The following is a 25,496-nucleotide window of genomic DNA, read 5'->3' on the forward strand; positions in this document are numbered from 1 at the left end:
TTTGAACAAAACAATCGTGAAACGAAGAAAAAAAGGTAAGATTTCTGATTTTCGTCAGCGGGAAATTTTAGGTGCGCACTATATTCGAGTACTGCGTTTTTCCAGATTTTTTTGGCCCAAAGTTATACCTGCGTGTTATTTTCGAGTGCGCGTTATATTCGAGTAATTACGGTAGTTTTCCAACAGCTTATTACACTGCAGCTAAGGCCTACTCCAAAGTTGTAGACACAAAGAAATTGCACATACTCATCTCATCTCATTTTTAAACCGCTTTATCCTCATTAGGGTGCTGGAGCCTATCCCAGCTGACTCCGGGCCAGAGGCGGGGGACACCCTAAATTGGTGGCCAGCTGGGCACAAGAAGATGGACAACCATGCAATGACAAGTAGGCTTTTGTGTTGTGATAATGACGACAGGGCCTATGTCCGATTATTATTATTATTATTATTATTATTATTATACCTAGGCGGCAATTAAGAGTTTCCAATCAGCCTAACATGCATGTTTTTGGAATTTGGGAGGGAACTGGAGTACCCGGAGGAAACCCACGCAGAACATGCAAACTCCACACAGGTGGACCAACCTGGATTTGAACCCAGGACCCGAGAGCTGTGAGGCCAACGCGCTAACCACACACTCCACCCAAAAATTGCACATATTGTGCATTAAATTCATTAAATAATTTTAGTGTCACTTGCTTTTTATGCAATGTTAGATGCAACAATGTAAAAAAAAAACTCGTGAAAAACTTAGAATTCAAGTTTTTCTTTAATAGTTAAAAGAATCATGATCAAACCACAAAAAAATATCGTGATCTTTCTGAGGGAGGCAAAATCACCCATCCCTATAATGTAGTTCACGTGTCAAACCGATTCCACCGAGGGCCGCAGTGGGTCCTGGTCTTTGTTCCAACCGATCCAGTGCCGACATTTTAACCAATCAGGTGCCTTCTAAAATAAGTAGCACCTGACTTTAATCAACTGATTACACTTGCAAAAGGTATCCTCTTGTTGAGTTGGAATGAAAACCTGCACCTACTGCGGCCCTTTGAGGACCGGTTTGACACCCCTGATTATTGTAGTTTATGACAGAACTGCATGCCCAATGAGCGACCAAACTGAGGACAGTGGTACCTCGACATACGATCTTAATCCGTTTCGGGACTGAAATCGTATGTCGAGCTTTTCGTAACTCGAGCGAACATTTCCCATTGAAATGAACTAAAAACAAATTAATTCATTCCAACCCTCTGAAAAAAACACCAAAAAAAGGATATTGGATTGGAAAAAATGTTTTATTTCTTCTAATTCACCATCTATTAACAAAGTAAAACATAACTAGTGTTTTAATAGTAATAAAACGTGTTTAATAGAAGTAAAATTAAACACATTTCGCGGAGGGTAGAGACAGCGACATACACGCACCCGTAAACGAACACATTTAAATTAACTTGGATTAATATAATACAGACACACAAACATACGTTTAGTGTAACTTTACACTAAACTGAATTCTAATTTTGTTTTAATCTTTTTTTTTTTTTACCTTTGTTCTGGCCGGGTTAGTTGTTTGCCACGCCTCCAGCCTCACGTTCGCTATCGATGGGCTGTTTGCTGTTGTATTCCCTTCAAAATATTCCGAAAATGATGCACACAGATGTCCTAACAATAGGATAACACACGACCACTTGCCAACGAGAAGTAGTCTTGAATTAGCGATTGCTCCGCCAACAGGAGCTAACATGCTAAGAGGGGGAAACAGGAATTGCGACCTCCTACCCACGTACGTATTGATTGTGGGTAATGAAGTTTTATTCTGAGAAAGGGTGCCATTGGCAATCGGTGTTGTGTGCACAAGTATACTTCATTACCCAGAAAGCCCTCTTTTTGCCCGCGCATGCGCGTTGTGCGTTTCCTGGTCGAAACTCGTCTGAATAAATCGTTAGGTGCTCGTAGATATCTGTTATACACGAAAGAGATGCGGCAAAAAAAGACAGCGCGCTACAATGATAAACAGCCTCTCATGTCATGGCCACCTGGCTTGGTCGCATCTCGAAATTTTCGTCGTACCATGAGCATGTCGTAGGACGAGCATGTTGTATCACGAGGTAGCACTATATATGTTGTATTCTTCGCAATTACTGAGAAAAAGATGCAAGTAACATGGTAAAGGTAAAACAGAGGAAATATGTTTACTTTGACCATTGGACAATTTTATATTACACTCAGCATGGCATCGTGGCAGTGTGACGAGGGAAGACATTCACAAGAAGGTCCAAGTTCCTATAATTTAATGTCATTATTTTTATTCTTCATCTATTTGAACATGTAAAACATGAGATTTTTTTTTCATTATCGGAACAGATGAAACAAATGTAATATAAAATTGTCCAATGGTCAAAGTAAACATATTTCCTTTGTTTTAACTTTTATGCCTGCCACCCATGGAAAAACAGCTGCTGTACTATAAGCCAACCCTAATTATTAGTTTTGACTAAGCCACAAAAATGGGCCAATGAGCTGCCAAGTCACGTTAAAGGAAACATTCTAGATTGAAGCTGCAAAGCAGGTTCCTCAATCTCGTCTTGATCGCTAATGTTCATGTGTATTGTGTGTACCTCCTTGAAAATAGTTTCCGCGCATCCACGGTGTCCTCGCCCATTTCCACAGAAATCTGTGGTTTCAGCCAAGTTTTTTTTTGGACTTGAATACAGAAGAGGCAGGTGAAATGTGAGAATAATCTTTTTTTTGCCAAAAGAATCTTTAACTCAGTTCATTGATTCAAAAGCGCTTTCAAGACATTCGGACTAAGATTTAATGAAATAATGCTGGTCAACAAAAGACATTTTTGCATTGATACAAAAACTTCTTACATATAATTTTAAAATACTGAATACAAATCTGACCTTTTTGTAAGGTAGCCTGATTGGACATTAGGTATGGGTGTGAATTTCAGTTTAGAAGTAGGGAAAAAACTAGACAACCACTCTTGTTTAAAATGATGCATTCATTTTTTTTTACCAGTCCTTCACCATGAAAAATATGCTTTTGATTTTTTTTTTGCAAATGTATATACATATCACTCACCATTTTCCTTCTAGTTTATATTATTGATGGATTTCAACTAGCTTCCTATTCCTTGAACATGCTTGGTCTCCAATAGCAAGGCTGGTAAACTGGTCACATCATACTGCAAGTGAAAGAAGAGCAATGTGTGTCATCATGGGCATGTATTTTGTCTTTTAACCAAATAATGAGTGTTCAAACCGTCTCTTCCTCTTCGGGATGTGCACTCCGGAGAAGTAGTCTTGAATTAGCGATCGCTCCGCCAACAGGAGCTAACATGCTAAGAGGGGGAAACAGGAATTGCAACCTCCTATCCACGTATTGATTGTGGGTAATGAAGTTTTATTCTGAGAAAGGGTGCCATTGGCAATCGGTGTTGTGTGCACGAGTATACTTCATTACCCAGAAAGCCCTCTTTTTGCCCGCGCATGCGCGTTGTGCGTTTCCTGGTCGAAACTCGTCTGAATAAATCGTTCGGTGCTCGTAGATATCTGTTATACACGAAAGAGATGCGGCAAAAAAAGACAGCGCGCTACAATGATAAACAGCCTCTCATGTCATGGCCACCTGGCTTGGTCGCATCTCGAAATTTTCGTCGTACCATGAGCATGTCGTAGGACGAGCATGTTGTATCACGAGGTACCACTGTATATGTCTTATTCTTCGCATTTACCAAGAAAAAGATGCAAGTAACATGGTAAAGGTAAAACAGAGGAAATATGTTTACTTTGACCATTGGACAATTTTATATTACACTCAGCATAGCATCGTGGCAGTGTGACAAGGGAAGACATTCACAAGAAGGTCCAAGTTCCTATAATTTAATGTCATTATTTTTATTCTTTATCTATTTGAACATGTAAAATATGAGATTTTTTTTCATTATCGGAACAGATGAAACAAATGTAATATAAAATTGTCCAATGGTCAAAGTAAACATATTTCTTCTGTTTTACCTTTTATGCCTGCCACCCATGGAAAAACACCTGCTGTACTATAAGACAAGCCTAATTATTAGTTTTGACTAAACCACAAAAATGGGCCAATTAGCTGCCAAGTCACGTTAAAGGGAACATTCTAGATTGAAGCTGCAAAGCGGGTTCCTCAATCTCGTCTTGATTGCTAACGTTCATGTGTATTGTGTGTACCTCCTTGAAAATAGTTTCCGCGCATCCACGGTGTCCTCGCCCATTTCCACAGAAATCTGTGGTTTCAGCCAAGTTTTTTTTGGACTTTAATACAGAAGAGGCAGGTGAAATGTGAGAATAATCTTTTTTTTGCCAAAAGAATCTTTAACTCAGTTCATTGATTCAAAAGCGCTTTCAAGACATTCGGACTAAGATTTAATGAAATAATGCTGGTCAACAAAAGACATTTTTGCATTGATACAAAAACTTCTTACATATAATTTTAAAATACTGAATACAAATCTGACCTTTTTGTAAGGTAGCCTGATTGGACATTAGGTATGGGTGTGAATTTCAGTTTAGAAGTAGGGAAAAAACTAGACAACCACTCTTGTTTAAAATGATGCATTCATTTTTTTTTACCAGTCCTTCACCATGAAAAATATGCTTTTGATTTTTTTTGCAAATGTATATACATATCACTCACCATTTTCCTTCTAGTTTATATTATTGATGGATTTCAACTAGCTTCCTATTCCTTGAACATGCTTGGTCTCCAATAGCAAGGCTGGTAAACTGGTCACATCATACTGCAAGTGAAAGAAGAGCAATGTGTGTCATCATGGGCATGTATTTTGTCTTTTAACCAAATAATGAGTGTTCAAACCGTCTCTTCCTCTTCGGGATGTGCACTCCGGTAGTCCAAATAAGCCTTGTTGAGTTCTGTAATGTCTCGAAGGAAAGTCTGGCTTACTTGCAGATCTTGTATTCTGACTTCCATGTCAGTTTTCTCCTTTTGCAGTAAACCGACCTGTCTTTCTGCCCTATTGGATGATAAAAAGTGATACTAAGTTGATAAATTCTTAAGTGTAATTCACGGCTTACACAACATATTGGCCCTTACTCATGACCAGCACTTATTTTACCCCCGTCAGTTTGCCAGTATTGCATATTCATGTTTAGTTATTAAAGGAAAATAATACCTTTGGAACGTTTTTTATTTATGTTAGTGCACACAGTTTGTTAACAATGTAAGTTATATAACCAACTTTATGAACTTAGTATCTGGTAACAGAAGAAATATAACTAGATACAAGATAGTGTACTGTAAAGGTAGCATTAACAAGTCAAGGATCTTGGAATATCTACAAATGAACGTCATTACTTGATAATATAACACCGCTTCCTTGAAAAAAACAACAACTTTGTAGTTGTTTATTTGTATATTAAACATGTGGAAATGTGTACGGTCCCCTCACCTAATTAGCTCCTTCTTGGCATCCAATAGTTTGTGTGTATTTGTACGGATCTTGGAGCACACCTGACACACAAAAAAAGGTTAAAACAACGTAATAAAGTACCGTATTCTCCAGATTATAAATCCGTTTTTTTATATATAGTTTATTGGACACTCTAAATTGCCCTTAGGTATGAGTGTGAATGTGAATGGTTGTCTGTCTGCTCGTGCCCTGCCTGAAGTCAGATGCGATAGGCTCCAGCACCCCCCACGACCCTTGTGAGGATAAAGCGTTTCAGAAAATGAATGAATGAGTTTGGGTGGCCGGGGGTGCGACTTATGTTTGAAATTATTTACACATATCATCTAATGTTATTTTCTTACTGAACCGCAAGAGGACGCTTTAGGTCAGTGTTCATTTTAATTTTAGTGGGTGGACTTTTGTCTTATGCCCTGAAAGGTCGGTACGGCGAACCTATAGTAGTGCCTGTAATTTATTTTTTAAAAAAACAGAGAAGGGCTTACCAAAAAATTGTAAAGACTTTGTTTTAATTGTAAAAATATATATAATAGCCTGTTGTTGCCTCTATTTCTATCCTTATTTTTTAATGCCTTTCAAATTGACATTTGTTCTTTGGTTTGGATTTCATGAAATAAAATTCCCCCAAAAATGCGATTTATACATTTGTTGCTAGTTCAACTTATACACATCTGCGACTCATAATCCGAAAAACACAGTCCATATAATTTACAAATAAAAGGTGAGCATTAAAAAATCCTTAAGATAATCAGTGGACTTAGGTTGTCCAGTATACTCACCTAATGTGAGTACATACTTACTACAGGCACAATGACTGGCATGCAATTATTTTCATATCTCATTGGACTAGGAAAAAAATCACTCCACGTGTTTAAAAATGATAACAACTTTTGTTATTTATACAATATGTATATCTCCCTACAAAGATTAGTTCCAAAACAGCAAACGGCAATCAAATGTTGTCCTAGTCACCTTAGCATTTTTCCTTTTGAGAACGTTGAGCTCCTTGAATAAAGCAATCTGAAAGAAAATCCAACACTAGTCAATGAACAAAACACTGAGTTTTTTTGTGTGTATTATGAGATAACATGCTTTTTTTTTAATTCCAGAAAAAAACAGAGTGCAGTACACTAACCTTTTCTAAGAGTTGCTCCTTGACATTGTTTGAGAAATAATCAATGGTCTGTTTGATGGCATTAGTTTCTACAGAATCCCTAAAAATAATAGTTATTAAAGTAATTTTGAAGTATGGACAAATAGCTCAATTGGTATTTCTTAACAGTGACCATGTTTTACAATACAGGTACCTGTATTCTTCACAGAAATCTAGGAAGGTGGCCAACACCACATCTAATTCTGTTTCTCCCTGAGGTCTTTCTCTTTTCTTCCGATCCCTTACGACCTTGTCTGCTTTTTAAAAGAAATTATTTTCAGGATCAACAGACAATTCTTACAAGCATTCGGAGTTTGAAATATAAACCGCTGACTGTTTACCTGTGGACAACTTTGTTGGGATTCTCTTCACACTGCTATTTTGGCCTTTCTTTGGACCTGGTTTCTAAATAAATCAAAAGTTAAAAACAACAATAATCAAGGAAGGTAATTTCCTTGCAAAACAAAAAGGGAAGGACATACCCAGCTTGCATCGTGATCTGTGTCATCGTCTGAAATCAGCAATCTATTTTGCCTTTGGCCTTTCTTTGGACTTGGTTTCTAAATAAATCAAAAGTTAAAAACAACAATAATCAAGGAAGGTAATTTCCTTGCAAAACAAAAAGGGAAGGACATACCCAGCTTTCATCGTGATCTGTGTCATCGTCTGAAGTCAGCAATCTATTTTGCCTCTTTTTAGATTTAAATTCAGAGTCTGATTTGTCCTAAGGACAGATATTTGCCAAGAGTATAGTCACTGGTACACAGTGTATTCTTTATGAAGATGATTTTGGTTGGTACCTCTGAACTAATTGCTCTTTTCCTGGTTGGGACACTCTTTTGCATCTTTGCTTGCTCATTCTTCAAAGGGCTTAGAAGGAGACATTCCCGTTAATAGAGTGCTTCAATGTAATTGTTGCACTTAATTGAAATTGAGACCAATTGCATTACCAAAATCAAATACAAATTCAGTCTACAAAACATCTCTGCTTAGTGAAATCTAGAGAACCTAAAATCTACAAGTGGATTTTTCCTTATTCACAAGGTTTAGTGTTTGTACATTTTTATAATGTACAGTACGTCTATATATTAAAACAACTGTTAAGAACATGAATTTTACTAAAAGTAAACGTGATTACACAACAAAATTTACCTGGCTTTAACGTCATTCTTCTTTCTCAGTGTATCCCCCACTTTACGTTTTACTGTCTGGTTGTTTTGTGATGTATTTAAATCTTCTTCAACGGCAGTACTATGCATACAATTACCTGGGCAACAAAATGTAGCATAAGCCTGTTGCTTTAGCATTCATCGCGACCGAATTAAGACTCACCATTTTGTTGTTGTAGCCCTTGTATGAAACTGGTGGCACCATCAATGGAAGAAGACTGGTTGCCAGGTTCCAAAGAGATTTTCTGTATACAAAATAAGGAAAAATACATTTTTATCTTTTATAACTGATTGATTTCAAGCTTGTTTAGTGTTGCCCAAGTAACCATAAAATAGTCTTAAAATTGAAATTCTGACACTGAAAGAAAATGGAACTTTTTCAAACAGGTCACCTGGTTTCCAACTGGTGCAACGGGCACCATCTTGGCTCTTCTGCCTTTTCTGGTACTGCAAAATCAAGAAAAAGGTTTTTCATCATTATTTAATCACTTCAGGTCATTTCAATATTTAAAGATAAGTTTAGAAAAATGATTGTTTCACGTTATAGGAAGAAAAGGGATCAATTTAGGAGAAATTCAAATTGGGGTTTTTCAATGATATATCAATCTGTTGCAAGAGAGACCTGGGCACAGATCAAAACATTCCAAACATTTAACTTATATACAATTATAAGATACTGTGAAAGCATTTGATTTGTGGGTGGTTGTTTATGTTTTTTTTCTTTCCAGTTTTGCTGTGTTTAAATTCCACAATACTTCGTGTGACACTCTGGTAATCCTGCATTTTGTTTTGTTTTTTTGTTTGTTTTTTTAACAATAATGATGATAATAAAAACATAAAAAGACAAAATAAAACTAGAATGTCCCTTATTTTCAATGTAGGTAATTCCGCAGTTTGCCAGAAGAAATTCTCGCTCTTCAAATGTGCGCTAAACCGGTGAGTTAAAAAAGGGCATTGTTGTTGTTTTTTAATACTTTGCGCAAGGCAACGAAAATGATTAAATGCTTGTCGAGAGCAGGAAAAACAAACAATCCAACGGACCAGGCATAACACGGAAAACGGAAATCCCGCACAACGACAACACTCGTTTAGAGTCAAAATCACCACGTATTTTTTAATGAAATAAAACACCACATTGCTTCGTGGTATGTACGATTTATCACGAGGCAGTATCACATTAAATGTTCATGTAATTCATAAACTTGCCTAACCTCATCTTGGAGATCAAAGTCCAGCAATCAAATCTTCCCGCAAAATGTTTCCACTTGAAGTTCCGGGTTGTACCCTTACTTATATGTACGTATATACTAATAGGTGGTTGAAAGTCATTTTTGTGTCCAATAAAAATATAAATCCAAGAAAAGGGTCGGAACGTGTTTTAAGTAAAGTTTCAGCGATATTCTACTTGTAGCACTCACAAAATGAAACATTTGTGGGAATAAAGTTCAGTACATAGCCGGAAACAGATTGTTTTAAGTTTATGTACTTAAAAAATAAAATGCCATCGAAAACTATCAATGGAAAATAGTTTGCAACGTTTATAATACCAATGGCAAATAAATACCAATAGCCTAATTTTTGTACTTGGAAAAAGATTGTATAAAGTACAATGAATTTTATTTGGGTTGAAAGTGTCAGTTTAAAAAAAAAATCCGAATAATAAGAATTGTGTTACTAGATGTGAGAAATCTGAGTCAGCAGTGTGGGTAACCGGTGACCATCTTAAACCAGTAGATTATTCTTGTGGCCTTGAAATTTGGTTGAAAATTTAACTATGCATGGCTATTTTAAAGCCCGGCCTCAATTGACTGTAATGTCTGTACATACTTATTGGCACAGACACAAAATGGCGCTCCGAGTGGCTGACAGGTCCGCCTCGAAAAGGGGCTCGACAGGGAACAAAGACATAAGTGTCCAACGTTTAACATGCACGTTTTTAATTTCAAAATCACAATGTAAGTACAAGTAAATATAGTATAAACAATCATATAACAAACACAACAAATTTCAATTAACACACATTTCATTAATTGTGTCTTTCAATTTGAAAGAAACATTTCAGTCTCATTTCACATTAGTTCAAATCAAAAAATACATATATTAACATATTCCCCCTTGTACTGTAATTTCATTTCCCGGTGTTCCTGAGAATTAGAATTACCCGTGGCTTAAATCTTGAATCGAGTTTAATCATAAGATAATGGTCACAAAAACATTATTTCCTCAAATGGAATGGTTGTTCATCAAACCTATTTACTAGTGCAAATGAATACAATTTGAAAGTAAAACATGTGCATGTGTTCATAAACACATAATAAACATTCATTCATTTGCATATCACAAATAATGTACAGTATTTCTGGATTACTTGTAGACAAACATTTGGCTGTTGGAGTGCCTGGTGTTAAATAAAATATTGAAGTCAATATTTTGTGAGGTAGTACCTATTTTAATTGTGTAAAATGGGCATTTTGGCAAGTTTACTGATGACAACCTACAAACAGTTACCCCACCCATGTCAGCTTAGTGTTAACTTCTAAATAAAATCAAACAATAGCATATGCATATTGCATAATAGTGGATAATTTAATTTGACAATGTTTCAGCTGTCTTAACCACATGAACATCCATCTACCACATTAACTGGCACATTCAACAGTATGGTGACAAATTCCCCTGATTAGTATTTTGCTGTCTAGGATCTCAGGTAAATTGAGAAATTTCACCCAGGGTGTTAAAATTCATTATCCCCGAGTAATTTGATAAAAACATATCACAGACATAAGATTAAGACATGGTTTAAATTGTAAAATAAAAGGCAGGTCTTTCATTAATACAGTAGCTACATTGATGCCCTTAGTATGAGGTATGAAGTGAACATTTTCATTGGAGTGAAAAGGCACTTTTCATTATTTGGTGTGTATATTCCCTTCCCTCCTCTTTTCTATTTACACATATTCATCTGCTCGAGACTACATCTTGATGCTGGTGTATAAATCATCTACCTGGGATCTAAAGTACTGTCTCAGTTCGTTCCTCTTGGCTTTCAGTGTTGGTGTGAGTAGCCCATTGTCGATTGAAAATAACTCTGTGTGGACATATATGGCCTTCACCTGAAAGACACATAACCAAAATGCTTTAAGGATCATTATATTGGACCATAAAAAATGAGCATATCAATCAAATGCAAACATTGACTGTTATGATGGTGTAGAGTGAGTTGATTTATTTAAAACCTGCTCAAAGGACTTGAGGCCTGCTTCCTTTCCGAGTCGTACCATGTCCCCCAAGATGGCTGCCTTAACATCCTGCAGAGACAGAAAAAATGTCTCAAAAACACAACATATTTACCAAGGCTTTTAATGTAGTATTAACTCATACTATTTTTTTTTCATTGTTATTACCGCTCTGCTGCAAAGTGCATTGTAGCTGCCCTCCACTCCCATGGTCCTCTTGGTCCAACCACACAGGAAGTCCTGGTCTGGAACAACTACTGCGACCAGGAAAGCCTTTGGAGAAGAGTAAAAAAAAATCCTAGTTGAGTTGCCGTAATAGTATATTGTAGTCATTATATATAACATATCATTGGATGCCCTATTACAACATTATGGAATTATTATATCGAATGAATATCTTTTTTTACAGCACAAACCTGAAGACTTTCTCCATGCACAAAAACCTGTGCCACTGCGTCACTCCTCACATAGACATTCTCTATCTTCTCAGGAGCTATATATTCTCCCTGTGCCAGTTTGAAGATATGCTTCTTTCTATCCACAATCTTTAGTGTTCCATTCTGCAAACAACCATGTGAATGATTGCATGGCACACATTACATTACTTCTCCAGACTACAAGCAGAGTATTTTCCCATCCTTACAGGAAGCCATTTGCCAATGTCTCCAGTGTGAACCCATCCATCAGCATCGATAGTTTCTGCAGTCTTCTCTGGATCTTTCAGGTAGCCGCGAAACACGTTCGGACCTTTCACACACACCTAAAACACACACAGGGGAATCAGAATTGGGTAAAATAAATAAACAGTTTTTAAAACAATTGTACTTATTTTCATTTTTACATTTTAAGGGTTACAAAGCAACAAAATATTGCAGATGTACAAATACATTGGCCAAAAGAAACAAAATATACAGTGTTTTATAAGACAGTATCATGTAAGAATAAGAATTTCTGCAGGATGCAAATATTTTACATTCGGATGTCTTTTTTTCTCTCAATACAATTTACCACCAGGAAAACTGTAATGAGGAATATACATTTAGTAATTTTTAAATTGTCACCTCTCCTTCGCCATTTATTGCCAGGTAGTTCATTTCAGCCACATCGACCAACTTGATAGAGTTACAGGGCAGAGGGGCACCAACGTGACCTAAAAAAAGAGCTTTATTTTAGTAAACTTCAGCAAAAGTGGACGCTCACTTTACTGCCAGAACACAAATATTTTACTGGTATCTACGAATGAGTCTCATACCTGCAGTCCAGTCACCTGGCATGGTCATGGTGCAGCCAGCAGTACACTCTGTCTGTCCATAGCCTTCATAGAACTGAAATTAGATAAAACCGAGGTAGTGTCATCTTGATTTTGTATTACTTTTATTTGGATGTGAAAGGTTTGTAGGCAAAGAAAATCTTATGGCTGATCTAGTTGTTACCTGACATCCCAAAGCAGCACGGAGGAATGTAAGAACAGTTGACGAAATGGGAGCAGCCCCTGTTATCATTAGACGCACGCGACCCCCAAGGCTAGCCTAGAGTGGGGCACAACATATGTCACATCAACAAATCTGGCTGTATCCCTTACAAGTCGCAGTATAATCATCAGTTTCCTAATGATCATCGGGGAGTTACAACTAACCTGGACCTTTCTAAAGATTAATCTATCCCAAATGCTGTCTCTCCTTACAATGCCTTTATACATCTCTGCCTCCTTTCGTCTGAATGCAAAATCCAGTAGCCACCGCTTCACAGAAGAATTGGCCTGCCCAAAGATCTGTAGTATATTTGTAAATGTTCATAGTCAAAGGAGTTTTATTTTTTAAAAACGAGAAAGAAAGAAATGTAAAAAAAAAAACTAAGTTCACTCACCTTATCATACATTCTGTTAAGAAGTCGAGGTACCACTGGAAACACAGTAGGTTTTAGTGTACAGAGGTCATCCATCAGAAGACGAATATCTCCCTGGAAATACCCAATCTTGGCTCCCTGTACCATCATCACTCCCTATTCATTAAATATGAACATCCAGCAGGAAAATGGATGACAAACAAAATGTTAAAATAGTGTTTCACATATACAGAGCTGCCAACCTCCGTCGACCCCATTTCAGGAGTAACCTTGTCCCATTGTTTATCCGGAGTGAATGCGATTCACGCAAAATCGATACGCGCTGAAGTCGCACAAGACAAATCATTTGTCAGAACTTGTAACTCGGATGATTTACAATGCACTTGTTTGACCGAATTCTTCCAGTTTACAGTACAGTTTAATCAAGATGGCGGAAGCCGTAGTGATGGTGTGAATTTCGAGACATTTAAATTGGAAATTTGGTACTTTTCCGAAATGGTTGCTTCCCAAAAAATTTAAGTGACATTTTTGGGGGGGATTTACGGACTTTAGGGAGGTTATCCGGAGTCCCGGAGTTTGCCATGCATTTCCGGGTAAACTCCTGAAATTCCGGAGTAGTCGGCAGCTCTGCATATAGTAATATATATCAGCAAGAAAAATGAAAATACATTTTTTTTTGGGTGACTGTAAAAAAACAAAAAAGAGGAAAAAACATATCTGACCTGCTACATTTCATTTATTTAAACTTATGAATGCTCTTTATTTCTGTTATGTAACAAAATCAAATTAGGATTATTTAGAAATTAATCAGTATTGACATTAAACGAAAGCAAACGTTTGATTGGTGGTTGTAAATTCAGGGTGGTTGTGGCATTATGCGTTACAGTATACAGTGGTATTTTCATAGATTTCAGACATTAGTTAACAAATCTACATTGTATATTAACTCATTGACTGGTATCGACAACGATAGACATCGGATTCATTTTAACAATGAGGACTAACTGGGTCATCAATCTATTTTGACTGAATGCCATTGAGTTAAAAATGTATGGCACTGTCTTCAATTAGTTGTCAAAGTAAAAAATAACAAATAAACCTACCTGTACCACTCTCTCAAACATGTGAGCCAAAGGAAGAAATGAAATATGGACATCTGTTGGACCGAGTGGACAGTTGGCCTAATACACAAAATAGAATTTCCAATTAATCAAAAGTACACATTAAAACAGGCACAGACAGCATGGTAAATTAACTACTAAACTGATTGTTTTCTTGTTATTTATGGCTCCTTGATCTTTTCACTTGTTTTACTTCCTCTCCAATAAAAAAAACATATTATACCAGTCATTTCTCCCCAAATAATGATCACCTGTGTTATATTAACAAAGGCTGAGCAGTTGGAAACAATATTCCGATGTGATAACATCGCTCCTTTTGGGCTTCCTGAAAGCACACAGAGTACATTTATTACATTGTGATTGGGGGAAGAGGGGTCACAGTAAATGCACTACCGGTTGTTCCACTCGTAAAGCAGATGACGGCCATATCTTCAGGTGTGGGAGGCTGTAAACATTTGAAAGGAAAATTCCCTCTATTTACACATCCATGTGAGTGTTGGTTGGTAAAAATGTGTTAACAAGCTAACAGCCACTTACCACGGGTTGGTGATAGTTAGCCTTTCCGATGGCCTGCCCAACAAAAAGATTGGCATCGATCAAAGTAAAACCAAACAGAAAAAAAACGTTAGGTCTAAAAATGTCCAGAAGTAAGAAATTCCAAGAGACACATACAGTTGTGGTCAAAAGTTTACATACACTTGTGAAGAACAATGTCATGGCTCTCTTGAGTTTCCAGTTATTTCTACAACTCTGATTTTTCTCTGATAGAATGATTGGAACAGATACTTCTTTGTCACAAAAAACATCCATGAAGTTTGGTTCTTTTATGACTTTATTATGGGTTAACAGAAAAAGTGATCAAATCTGCTGGGTCAAAAATATAAATACAGAAAAAACGAATTAGCAATTTTGGTGACTTAGAAAGTTGTGTCAGTGAAATGAGCTTCATAGCATGGCCTCTTAACTTCTTGTGAGTGATTATAAGTGACTACAGCTGGTGACTTCTCTGAGGCCATTTAAATAGGGCTCATTGGATGCAAACGCCCACAAACGCTACAATGGAAAAGTCCAAGGAGCTCAGCATCGATCTGAAAAAGCGAATCCTTGACTTTAACAAGTCAGGAAAGTCACTTGGAGCCATTTCAAATCAGCTGCAGGTCCCAAGAGCAACAGTGCAAACAATTGTTTGTAAGTATAAAGTGCATGGCACTGTTTTGTCACTGCCACGATCAGGAAGAAAACGCAAGCTATCACCTGCTGCTGAGAGAAAAATTGGTCAGGAGGGTGAAGATTCAACCGAGAATCACCAAAAAGCAGATCTGCCAAGAATGAGAAGCTGCTGGAACACAGGTGTCAGTGTCCACAGTCAAGCGTGTTTTGCATCTCCATGGACTGAGAGGCTGCCGTGCAAGAAGGAAGCCCTTGCTCCAAAAGCGGCATCTTAAGGCTTGACTGAAGTTAGCTGCTGATCACAGGTACAAAGATAAGACCTTCTGGAGGAAAGTTCTGTGGTCAGACAAAACAAAAATCCAGCTTTTGGCCACAATGCCCAGCAATATGTCTGGAGGAGAAAAGGTGAGGCCTTTAACCCCAAGTACACCATGCCAACCGTCAAGCACAGTGGTGGTAGTATTATGCTGTGGGGCTGTGTTGCTGCCAATGCAACTGGTGCTTTACAGAGAGTAAATGGGATAATGAAGAAGGAGGATTACTTTCAAATTCTTCAAGATAACCTAAAGTCATCAGCCCAAAGATTGGGTCTTGGGCCCAGTTGGGTGTTCCAACAGGACAATGACCCCAAACACACATCAAAAGTGGTAATGCAATGGCTAAATCAGGCTAGAATTAAGGTTTTTGAATGGCCTTCCCAAAGTCCTGACTTAAACCCCATTGAGAACTTGTGGACAATGCTGAAGAAACATGTCCATGTCAGAAAGCCATCAAATTTAACTGAACTGCACCAATTCTCTCAAGAGGAGTGGTCAAAGATTCAACCAGAAGCTTGTAGATGGCTACCAAAAGCACCTAATTGAAGCCAAGGATGTTACCAAATATGAGCGCTGCTGTATGTATATTTTTGACCCAGCAGATTTGATCACTTTTTTCTGTTCACCCATAATAAAGTCATAAAAGAACCAAACTTCATGAAAGTTTTTTGTGACAAAGAAGTATCTGTTCCAATCACTCTATCAGAGAAAAATCAGAGTTGTAGAAATAACTGGAAACTCAAGAGAGCATGACATTATGTTCTTCACAAGTGTATGTAAACTTTTGACCACAACTGTATGTGTCAGAAATAAACATTTGAAAGGCCCAAGCTAAGTGTGAAGCATTTCACTGACCTCCATTTCATGCAGACCAAGGATGTCAATTCCCGCCTGTTTGCCTCTTTCCACCAGTCCATCGCTGGGTGTTTCTATTAAAACAATGGTTTTCACAGTGTGTTCCTTGTTCTGTAGGCAGTCAAGTACCAGGCTGACTTTTTCCGCCACATCACATACGATGGTTGAGATGGAAGCTACAGAAAACAAAACAAACACAATTAAATGGCAAGCACTACCTTTAGTGCAGGGGTCATCAACTCTGGTCCTTGAGGGCCCCTATTGAGTCTGTTTTGAATATACTACTCCAAACAAAACTGAATCAATCAATTAATCAGGATCATTATGAAGCTCCTGGAGAGGTTGCAGAAGAGTTGGTTGTTTGATTCAGGTAAGCTTGAGGAGGGAGACATAGAAAAAAAAACTGCTTAGGTTCCTTCGAGGACTGAAGTTGTTGATCCCTGCTACAGTGCAAACTATGAAAAAAAACATAGTGGGCCAGAAGATTTTTACTTCCACCATTTGAACCCTACAAATGGAGGTAATGTATTCAGTTTGGTCTGTTTATTTGTGTTTGTATTCAAGGAAATGTAAGAACAAATAAAGTGTATGTTTACATACTTCTGCTCTCAATCAGAGCGCTCTATTTTATTCCTTTGCGCCGCCTACATATTTACATGAGCGATGATTAAGTGCCACAAAGCATTTCTAAAGATTAGTGCCCAAAATATAAAAAGAAAAGAAAAATATGTAAATATAATTAGCAATGGGGCGGCCCGGCGGATGAGTGGTTAGCACATCGGCCTCACAGTGTGGGACCCGGATTCAAATCCAGGTCGGTCCACCTGTGTGGAGTTTGCATGTTCTCCCTGCGCCTGCGTGGGTTTTCTCCAGGTACTCCAGTTTCCTCCCACATTCCAAACACATGCATGGTAGGCTGATTGGACACTCTAAATTTCCCCTAGGTATGAGTGTGAGCGTGAATGATTGGCTGGGCAGCAATTCAGTGTGTCCCCCAGCTCTGGCCCAAAGTCAGCTGGGATAGGCTCCAGCACCCCCCACGGCCCTAGTAAGGATAAAGCAGTTCAGAAAATGAGATGAGTTGAGACATTCGTGAGCTGTTAGAAAAAAATTACTCTTTTTTTACCTTTCTCTATAATATAGTTGATGGCTTCTGCACCAAGTGTGTCATAGAGTGGGACACTCACAAGGGAATAGGTGTAGCACGCCAGCTCGGTGATAGTCCACTAAATTACCGCACAGCACACACACAAAAATAAAAGACCAATATGACAAGACAACAGAGATTTTAAGACGTTAAATGACAGGTGATTGTTTTGGTCATTTAAAAAACAAAACTCATAAAGCCTGGAAAACCAAAGAGCTTCCGGTTTACTTTACATAAAAATAAGCAACCAAATGACTTCATATTACGATTTGAATCTTGTCATAGTACAATTTATGATTTCATATTTCAATTTTAACCTCGTAATAATTCAATTTTAATCTCTTAATATTGAGATTTCTCTCTGTTAGGATTGGGTTCACATTGTTATTTAAGTTTCCTCCGTGTCTGCTGATGTACGTTTCCCTACTCTTGTTTGTCCCTCCTGTCTTGCCATTCCTCTCGCACAGCTGCGCGTCAGGAACGGCAAGACAGGAGGGAGAAACAAGAGTAGGAAAACAAACATAAACAGACATGGAGGAAACTGTGAAATAACAATATGAACACAATCCTAACACTCTCTTGGATTATTACGATGTATGATTACTTGTCATTTCCCGCGGCACACCTGAGCATTCTGGTTGGGAAACACTGGTCTAGAGGGCTCAATGGGTCAAATAAGTGCCCCATATACGGTTAAGTAACATTTGAATAGTCGACAAGGGTACGTATTTTCACCTCAGGTCTGTTTTGAGAGAAGATGCCGATGTTTGGGTCTGTAGTCTTGGAGTGTCCTTTATGAAGGAAAGCAGACCCAATATTTTCTGTTCGCTCCATTACCTAAAACATGTATACAATGCGTCAGGGATATGTGCAATGGGTTTCGACGTACTACACTGCAGCGCTAAGTATTTTTTGTGGTGCCTTGTAGATCCATGGATTTGAAGGGAGGGCTTACTTCTTGGTAGGTCATCCACTCATAAGGACTATTGGGTTTTCTTGATCCCAAAAATGAACCATTATCTGGAAGAAAAAAAAGGAATGGATTGACGAAAATAAGATGTATTCAAATAAGCAGTGTAGTCTAAAACCTAATCCAATGTTTAAGGGTAAGGAAAAAATCTGAAAAAAAAATTCAAAACTTTTTGGATACATTTAATCAAGGCAATAGTAAAGTGTACGCTTACTGGATACTTGAGCACCCCTGAGGAAGAATTCATACATTGTTTTTGCATCATCATAAAGATGTGTCAGGAGCTTATCACCATTTAGCAGAGGTGATTGATGTATGTACTCGTCACCCTATAAAAGAGCAAAAATATAAGCAAAGGTTCATCGTCTAGTGCAGCGGTGGCGAACACATGGCTCTTGAGCCACATGCGGCTCCCTCTTTGCTTCTTATCATATTTTGTATATACTGAGGCTCTTTGCCTCATTTCATGGTTCTCTTATTTTTATTGTCTCTAAAAACACACTCAAATGCATCATTCATTATTTAAAAACAAGCAATACATTATATTCAAAAAATAATTTGGCAGATTGGATGTTGACTCTGACAGTTTCAAATGTTGGCTCTGTGTCGAACGTCAGTTCTGCTCTAGTGTTTTCATTCATGTGTTGATGTTTAATACAGCCTCAGCCACAGTGACTGGTTATTGTACAGTACTTTAAAGAACATTACACATTAACTTTAGAAAGCATTAAAACTTCAAAATGCAACATCTAAGACGTCAGGCCACAGATTTGAATAGAATGTGATAAGAACAACAATGACTCACCGGAATTTCTACAGACTGCATATTGAGGTCACAGATAGGTGGCAGGGCCTTTGGTCGTGTTGCCATGTAAAAGGTGGTTGCAGCTGTGATGGCCCCCATGCTTATTAATGTTGACGTAGAGAGACCCCTAACATACTGACTGACATAATCCATATCTGGCAGCATCAGCTTCTGCAAGAACTCCTGGCTCAGCATTATTTCAATTAGGAGGGATCAAATGGCGATATTTAGGGTTTGCACTTGGTGGAGGTGGAGTGGTTTTGGGACGCCCTGAGATAAAGGAGTGTACGAAGCGTTTTCGGTCAGTGGTGTAGCTGTAGAAGAACAGGAAATTGGTCAACGTTGGTGAGCAAATAGGATGACAATGCATTACAAACAACTAAAATGAGAACACAGCATACCTGCTAGCTAAGGTTTCTCAGAGTTAAGGTCAATGTGAGGGACCAGCAAAGAAAAATTTGACTACTTAGCAATATTGTAACATACACACCTCCGAAGAAATTCAAAACTCTCTGTATATGATCCTGTTTGCACATTTGTGTTAAAAAAATCACTTAAGAATAAATTTGGAATTTATTTCAACATTGCAAAACATGTTTGTAATCTGCATCGGAAGAGGTGTTGAAAATTTGGACCAAATGAGCTCAAAGGTCACAGGAAGGAATTTCACGATAACTTGATAACGGCCTATAGCCGATTCAACCTCAAATTTGAAGGGTAACTGATATGGTGAGAACAGAAAGGATCAAAGGTTAGATAGGACACAAACATGGCAATGCTTGGAATCTGCCTCTCACAGGGTGCTCATTTAATTTTCAATGAGTTACCCGGGGAAATGTAACAAATACGTATAACGGACAACCAGGATCTATTAAATCCAATTACTCTCTTGCAACCTAATCACCAAACACCCTTAAGCCTGCGTTAATGTTTATCTCAAAAGCTTGACAAGCAAGTTCTTGCTCGCTCTTACATTGGGGCACACACAAACAAAAGGGTACCTAACTAGAAGAATGGTGGAGAATTGTTTGACAATAAGCAGATTAGTGACAGGCTTGCCTCCAACCCTGAGGGATGGAAAAAAATGACCTAAAACCCAGATTTGAATAAAACAACTCAACCAGAAAGGGAGAATAAAACCATGTTTCTCTAAATATGACACCAAGAAAATTGTTTGATAGAAAAAAGAAGGAACAATCTAAACAATGTGTGTACATCTCTTGAATTCCACATTTAAAAGCAAATGTAGGTTAACATATAACTTCTGTCTTTAAAAACACAAGTGCTTCCTCTTCTTGTCTTTAAACTGTCTGAGACATTGTGCAATGCCTGTTCAGATCACTTAAGTTTGGCAAGAAAAAATCTTAAGGGGCATATGAATAAAGCTTTAAGTCTGAAGCGATTTTTCAAAAGACTGATTCGCAACATACATTTCACAAATAAAGAGCAGTGCTAAAAGGTACTGGTTATTTCACAAGTATCAAACTAATAATGCATTAATGATTCTTAAGAATTACCTCTCATTTTCAGAAAGGTTGTTGACTCCTTTCTAAGTTTGTCGAAAATGTTGTGACTGGAAAACTTCAATAAGCCTCCACAATGTATTCTTAATTTACAAAAGTGTCACTTTGTCCGAGCAATATGCATTGTTCATATTTGCATATTAATATAATTCCCACATATGAACACCCACACACGGTCTAAGAAATTGTTCCCCACTTACCTGCAACAGACTGATACGACCTCTGCTTCTCTCGTTTGTGACTGCTACTACAGCAACCAGAACATTATAACCCTCCCTGTAGATGCAATCATTTGTTTCTTACATAACAACAATCCCATTTTGCTTTTTCTCTTATTGGTTGTCTTCTCATTTCATCGATTTAATCTATCGTTCAAATGTCAGTCTGGTTCCAGTGAGGGTTCTTATTGTCTGTTTGGCACCAGACAATAATGCCTGATTGATTCAGAGATGTGATATAAAGACATAATGAACTTGATATCGACATAACAGAGTATTACAAGTATTTTATCAAGTATACTAGTATCTCTGTTGATGTGTATCTTCATTTTATTTAGTCTCTTCGAGTGTATTTCTACAATATAAGTACATTGCACCTCCACATATTTAAAGTCTGAGCCAATCCGTTTTTCAAATTTGTGTGGCTTTTTGTACGCATGATATTTATTATAAATATAATTAACATTATGATTAGTTGTTACTTTTACATTTTTCACTTTTATACTGGAGGAGACCAACCCCAGGAAAACACCCGATTGTAAAATGAGTGCTTGGTGGTGGACTTTCTGCCTGTTCAATAATCTTTTAGGTTTATAGGAAATAGGAATGATTTGTTTGCCAATGAGAGTCAATTATCTGCGGATTTTGGTTATTCAGTCGTGCCTGTTCCCTACTCCCCTCAAAAAGCGGGGGTCCACTGTACTTAGCACAGAACTAAACGAGTTGCTCTGCCCACTCAACTTTACTCCAGTGACCTATGACCTTTGTGGTCAGCTGAGATGATTAGAAAGAATGAGGTAAACACTGATTAGCAAAAGGAATACAATGAGTGATAGAGCTAAGTCACTGTAGAATGTTTTAATGCACATATTTTGACAGCCTTATGTTTCAATCTAACCAACCCATTTGTTATAATTCTTTTACAGTATTAATATTTGGGAAATTAGATAATTGAACAGCTAGACAAGGTCAGGGGACTGAAAACATATTGTTAATTGATGACTATGCAGAATAGTTGCTCACTCGACACTTGTTTTCTAAATCAAAGTCCAAAATATCAAACTAGTGTTTCACAATCACTACAGAATGATTTCTGGAGAAAGTCATTTTTCTCTGCAGAGACAGCTGATGTAATTTTTCCTGTTCATGCCTCTTTTACGGAAGCTGTGACACACTGAAGACATGAGAGACAGCTTTAATGGTCTAAGTTGTAAAGAAAATATTTTTTTAATAACGGAAAAACCTGGATGAACTAGTAGCTCAATCAGAAAAAAGACAACACAGCCATGCTTTCAGGACACCAAAACTTCTTAATAAATTATGGTATTATCACAAAATATAGGTTACTATATGGTATGCATTTCACCATAACTGGGTCTTAATTATCTAGCATTCTATGCAACAACTTTTAAAAATGCAGTATACACAAGGTAACTATTAAAGGATTGTTTTTGTCAAATGGGAGCCCTAACAGAAAACAGAGTTTTACCAACGTTTGAACTGTAGGATGGACAAATGTGTGTACTGTATTTATTCGAGTATAATATGCAAAATTTTGTGCCAAAAAACTGAAGCAAAGTTCGGAATCGCAAGGTGTTCGGAGGTTTTGACGTCTGCCATTTTGAATTTTCCTTTCTCGGCCCAACTCTCGTCACGCCCGAGATTTCAGGCGAGAAGAGTAGGCAAGATGGCAGACTACACACACACACCGGCAGCGTTCTGTCAAAGTGTTCTAAAAATGTATTAAAGCTGCGGCTATCCTTGGGAAAAGGGTCTGATGACCAGGCAGGGTACGTAGGATAAACTGCCCTGGCACGGAGGATAAACGGCCCAGGGTATGGCAAATAAACGCTTAGCAGGGGCGAGTGCACACTTGGACAAAATGCTGAAGCTTTCCAGATTTTATTTTAAAGCGACTAGCACGCTTTCAAATGCTGATAAATAACAAAGCACCATCTCACCGTCCTTGATTCTTGCTCTTGGAACACAAAATAAACAATTTCCAGATGTTCTGAGATGTGGATGCTTCGTGGATATCAAGCAAATTTAAGTGTTTTGTAGACCAGCAGTAAGAAGTTATAGTTCATCCTCAACTCACCGGAAGCCAGTGTAGTGATTTCATGACCGGTCCATTTTCGTTGATTTGGTGAGGAATCTGACAGCTGCATTCTGGATTAGTCGTACCATCCTAATTGATTTTTTGTTAAGATCTATATATAAATGTCACTGGAATAATCCAATCTGCTAAAAATGAACGCAGGAATAAGTTTTCCATCACTAGTTTTACAGAAGCCCTAATTGTGGATATTTATTTTTAGGTGGAAATAAGCAGATTCAGTGGTTGATAGCTGTCGTAGACTGTGAGCACTGACCTTTGACCTTTCAAAGGGCCCAAAAGGATGATATCTGTCTTTAGTGTATTTAGCTGATGAAAATCAACCCTGCAACAATTTGATAAATGCATTTACTGAGTGAGAGTATAGGACGGTAGTCATGTGGGATCAATGAAATGTAGAGTTGTGTGTCATCTGCATAAATAATTATGATAAATGTTGTGATGTTCCATAATCTGAGGTAGAGGAAGCAAATAAATGTTCAATAAAAGCAGTCCTACAACGCATCCTTGAGGAACCTCACACGATATGATTTGTTCAGACTTATACTTTCCAACGGACACAAAGAAATCCCTGTCTTGTCAATATAATTTGATCCACGGAAGTACAGCGTCACTGAGGCCTACACACTGTTTCCGTCTGCCGACTCGTAAATTATGATAAACCGTATAAAATACTACAGCATTGAGATCCTGTATTAACAGAACAGATTATTTGCATGCATCATTAACTTCAATAAACACAGTCTTAGTTCTGTGAAGTAGTGGAAATCCAGACTGAAATTAATTTAAAAAATAAAATTAAAAAATATGACCAGGCACTGATAGAGAAGTGTTAAAACACGGATTTTAGCTGCACACCACAACTCTTAACTTACTTCAGTGTGTATCCATGTGTACCCACGTGTCTTGTCTGGCAACAATGGTCTTTTGTAACCAGTGTCATACCACTTCCTAAATAAAAGCATTGTTTCCTCTCCCATTGTAGACCTCTTTAAAGGTGACTTTGAGCGATTTAACTACACCTGTGTGTGGTGACAGTCTGAACTAAAAGAAACTACCATGGCGAACAATCCGCAGAAATTTAAGAGTAGACTTCGTTATAACACTTGACGAAAAACGATTATAGGAAGCGCTATTTAAAAAAAAAAATGTCCATCATTCTACATTATGACGGCGCATGTGCAGTACATATAACAATATGCTGCGCTTACTACACGTGGAATCGAGATTCGCCGGTACTATATGATTTATAACTAACATGTTAAGCGTTCCGTTACAAAAGATAGACAATTCTTACTTTGTCACAACATTCTCGGTGTTAATTTTTTTTTTAAAGAATAAGTTTAACGGACTTCTCACCTGTTACTGGTAGTTCTTTCTTGTCCAGCGTGTTCTTCTGGCTCATCCACGCTTGCTCACTGGACAGTGGGCGTGTAACAATGTACAACTTCCGGTTAACGCTAACAAAGCAAATTGCACTTTATTTTCCAGTGAGTAAAAGGAAATAGGAAACGTTATCCCTTCCAAGTATGAGGAAACTATTTACATTTTGTCTTTGAGGGACTGTGGTCACTACAGTTTGACGTTTAACCCTTTATAGTAGGGATTTCACGATCCAATACCAAAGAAATTTACTAAGGAGAAAAAAATGCAAATCTCATCTCGTTTTCTGAACCGCTTTATCCTCGCTAGGGTCGCGGGGGGTGCTGGAGCCAATCACACCTGACTTTGGCCCAGAGGCAGGGGACACCCTGAATTGGTTTTGCATGAATAAAAACTAAAGTTCATCAACGAATGTGATAAATTGAGCTATTTGGTTGTAATTACCTTCAATTTTTGCTGCTGCTAGGCATTTTCTCTTCTAAAAGTTTGTTAGGGATGTTTATCAAAATCAAGAGCATAAAAGTAAAAACGCAATTAAATAAATAAAAACAGATGTAAGACTGTAAAGCAGATTTATTTTCATATTTAACTCATTGCATGCCATTAATGAGGATATCCAATTGATTTAAACTTCATGAGGCCCTCATGCCCTTTATTCAAGGTTGAGAAATAATAGATTTAAATAAATACCATAGACATCCAATTCATTAAAACTGGGAGAAGTAGCTGTGAATGCTCATGTTTCAGTGCCAATGACGGCATTAGACGTCCAATCTATTTTGACTGAGGGGGAGCATATGATAAATGTTTGCCAGTGCCTAATATTTGTTTAGATTACCTTTACAAAGTGCTTAGAAGTAATTACTGTACAGTATGCAAAAGTATGAGTAGGAGATATTGTATATACATATTTTTGGTAAAAATTGTGTAACATTTTTTCACGTTTTTCGTATAAAAAAGGAATGTTTTCTGCAAAAGCTGGCCGTTTTGACAGCTTT

At 37.6% G+C, this 25,496-nt stretch overlaps 2 protein-coding genes across 7 annotated transcripts; both read right to left on the reverse strand.

Moving 5' to 3' along the window:
- Positions 1–2,791: 2,791 nt before the first annotated feature.
- Positions 2,792–9,352, reverse strand: cenpu (centromere protein U). Of its 4 annotated transcripts, XR_013303323.1 has the most exons (16): positions 9,004–9,352; positions 8,185–8,239; positions 7,956–8,037; positions 7,776–7,890; positions 7,424–7,493; positions 7,261–7,347; positions 7,106–7,183; positions 6,965–7,028; positions 6,778–6,880; positions 6,606–6,684; positions 6,443–6,490; positions 5,453–5,514; positions 4,861–5,017; positions 4,681–4,783; positions 3,268–3,346; positions 2,792–3,190 (listed from the first exon to the last, which is right to left on the reverse strand). XR_013303323.1 is itself a non-coding variant. In XM_077610050.1 (14 exons), the coding sequence occupies exons 1-14, from the start codon at positions 9,006–9,008 to the stop codon at positions 4,718–4,720; spliced, it is 1,071 nt and encodes a 356-aa protein (XP_077466176.1). In that variant the 5' UTR covers positions 9,009–9,350; the 3' UTR covers positions 2,792–4,717. The 4 variants fall into 4 exon arrangements, 2 of the variants coding, with proteins under 2 accessions (XP_077466176.1, XP_077466177.1); XR_013303322.1 differs by having other exon boundaries at positions 3,268–4,783; positions 9,004–9,350; XM_077610050.1 differs by having other exon boundaries at positions 2,792–4,783; positions 9,004–9,350.
- A 355-nt stretch (positions 9,353–9,707) lies between these two features.
- On the reverse strand, positions 9,708–24,586 carry LOC144082349 (long-chain-fatty-acid--CoA ligase 1-like). Of its 3 annotated transcripts, none has more exons than XM_077609456.1 (21): positions 24,475–24,586; positions 19,259–19,572; positions 18,668–18,782; positions 18,439–18,503; positions 18,219–18,320; positions 17,463–17,562; positions 16,337–16,512; positions 14,532–14,564; positions 14,388–14,439; positions 14,246–14,319; positions 13,977–14,054; positions 12,895–13,029; positions 12,665–12,799; positions 12,462–12,557; positions 12,281–12,353; positions 12,090–12,178; positions 11,672–11,788; positions 11,445–11,588; positions 11,197–11,301; positions 11,029–11,100; positions 9,708–10,905 (listed from the first exon to the last, which is right to left on the reverse strand). In XM_077609456.1, exons 2-21 carry the CDS (start codon positions 19,451–19,453, stop codon positions 10,765–10,767), a joined length of 2,097 nt encoding a protein of 698 aa, XP_077465582.1. In that variant the 5' UTR covers positions 19,454–19,572; positions 24,475–24,586; the 3' UTR covers positions 9,708–10,764. The 3 variants fall into 3 exon arrangements, with proteins under 3 accessions (XP_077465582.1, XP_077465584.1, XP_077465583.1); XM_077609458.1 differs by lacking the exon at positions 24,475–24,586 and adding an exon at positions 23,991–24,411; XM_077609457.1 differs by lacking the exon at positions 24,475–24,586 and adding an exon at positions 20,982–21,532.
- Positions 24,587–25,496: the final 910 nt, after the last annotated feature.

The sequence above is a fragment of the Stigmatopora argus genome, chromosome 9 (genome assembly GCF_051989625.1).
Source record: "Stigmatopora argus isolate UIUO_Sarg chromosome 9, RoL_Sarg_1.0, whole genome shotgun sequence".
Lineage (NCBI taxonomy): Eukaryota > Metazoa > Chordata > Actinopteri > Syngnathiformes > Syngnathidae > Stigmatopora > Stigmatopora argus.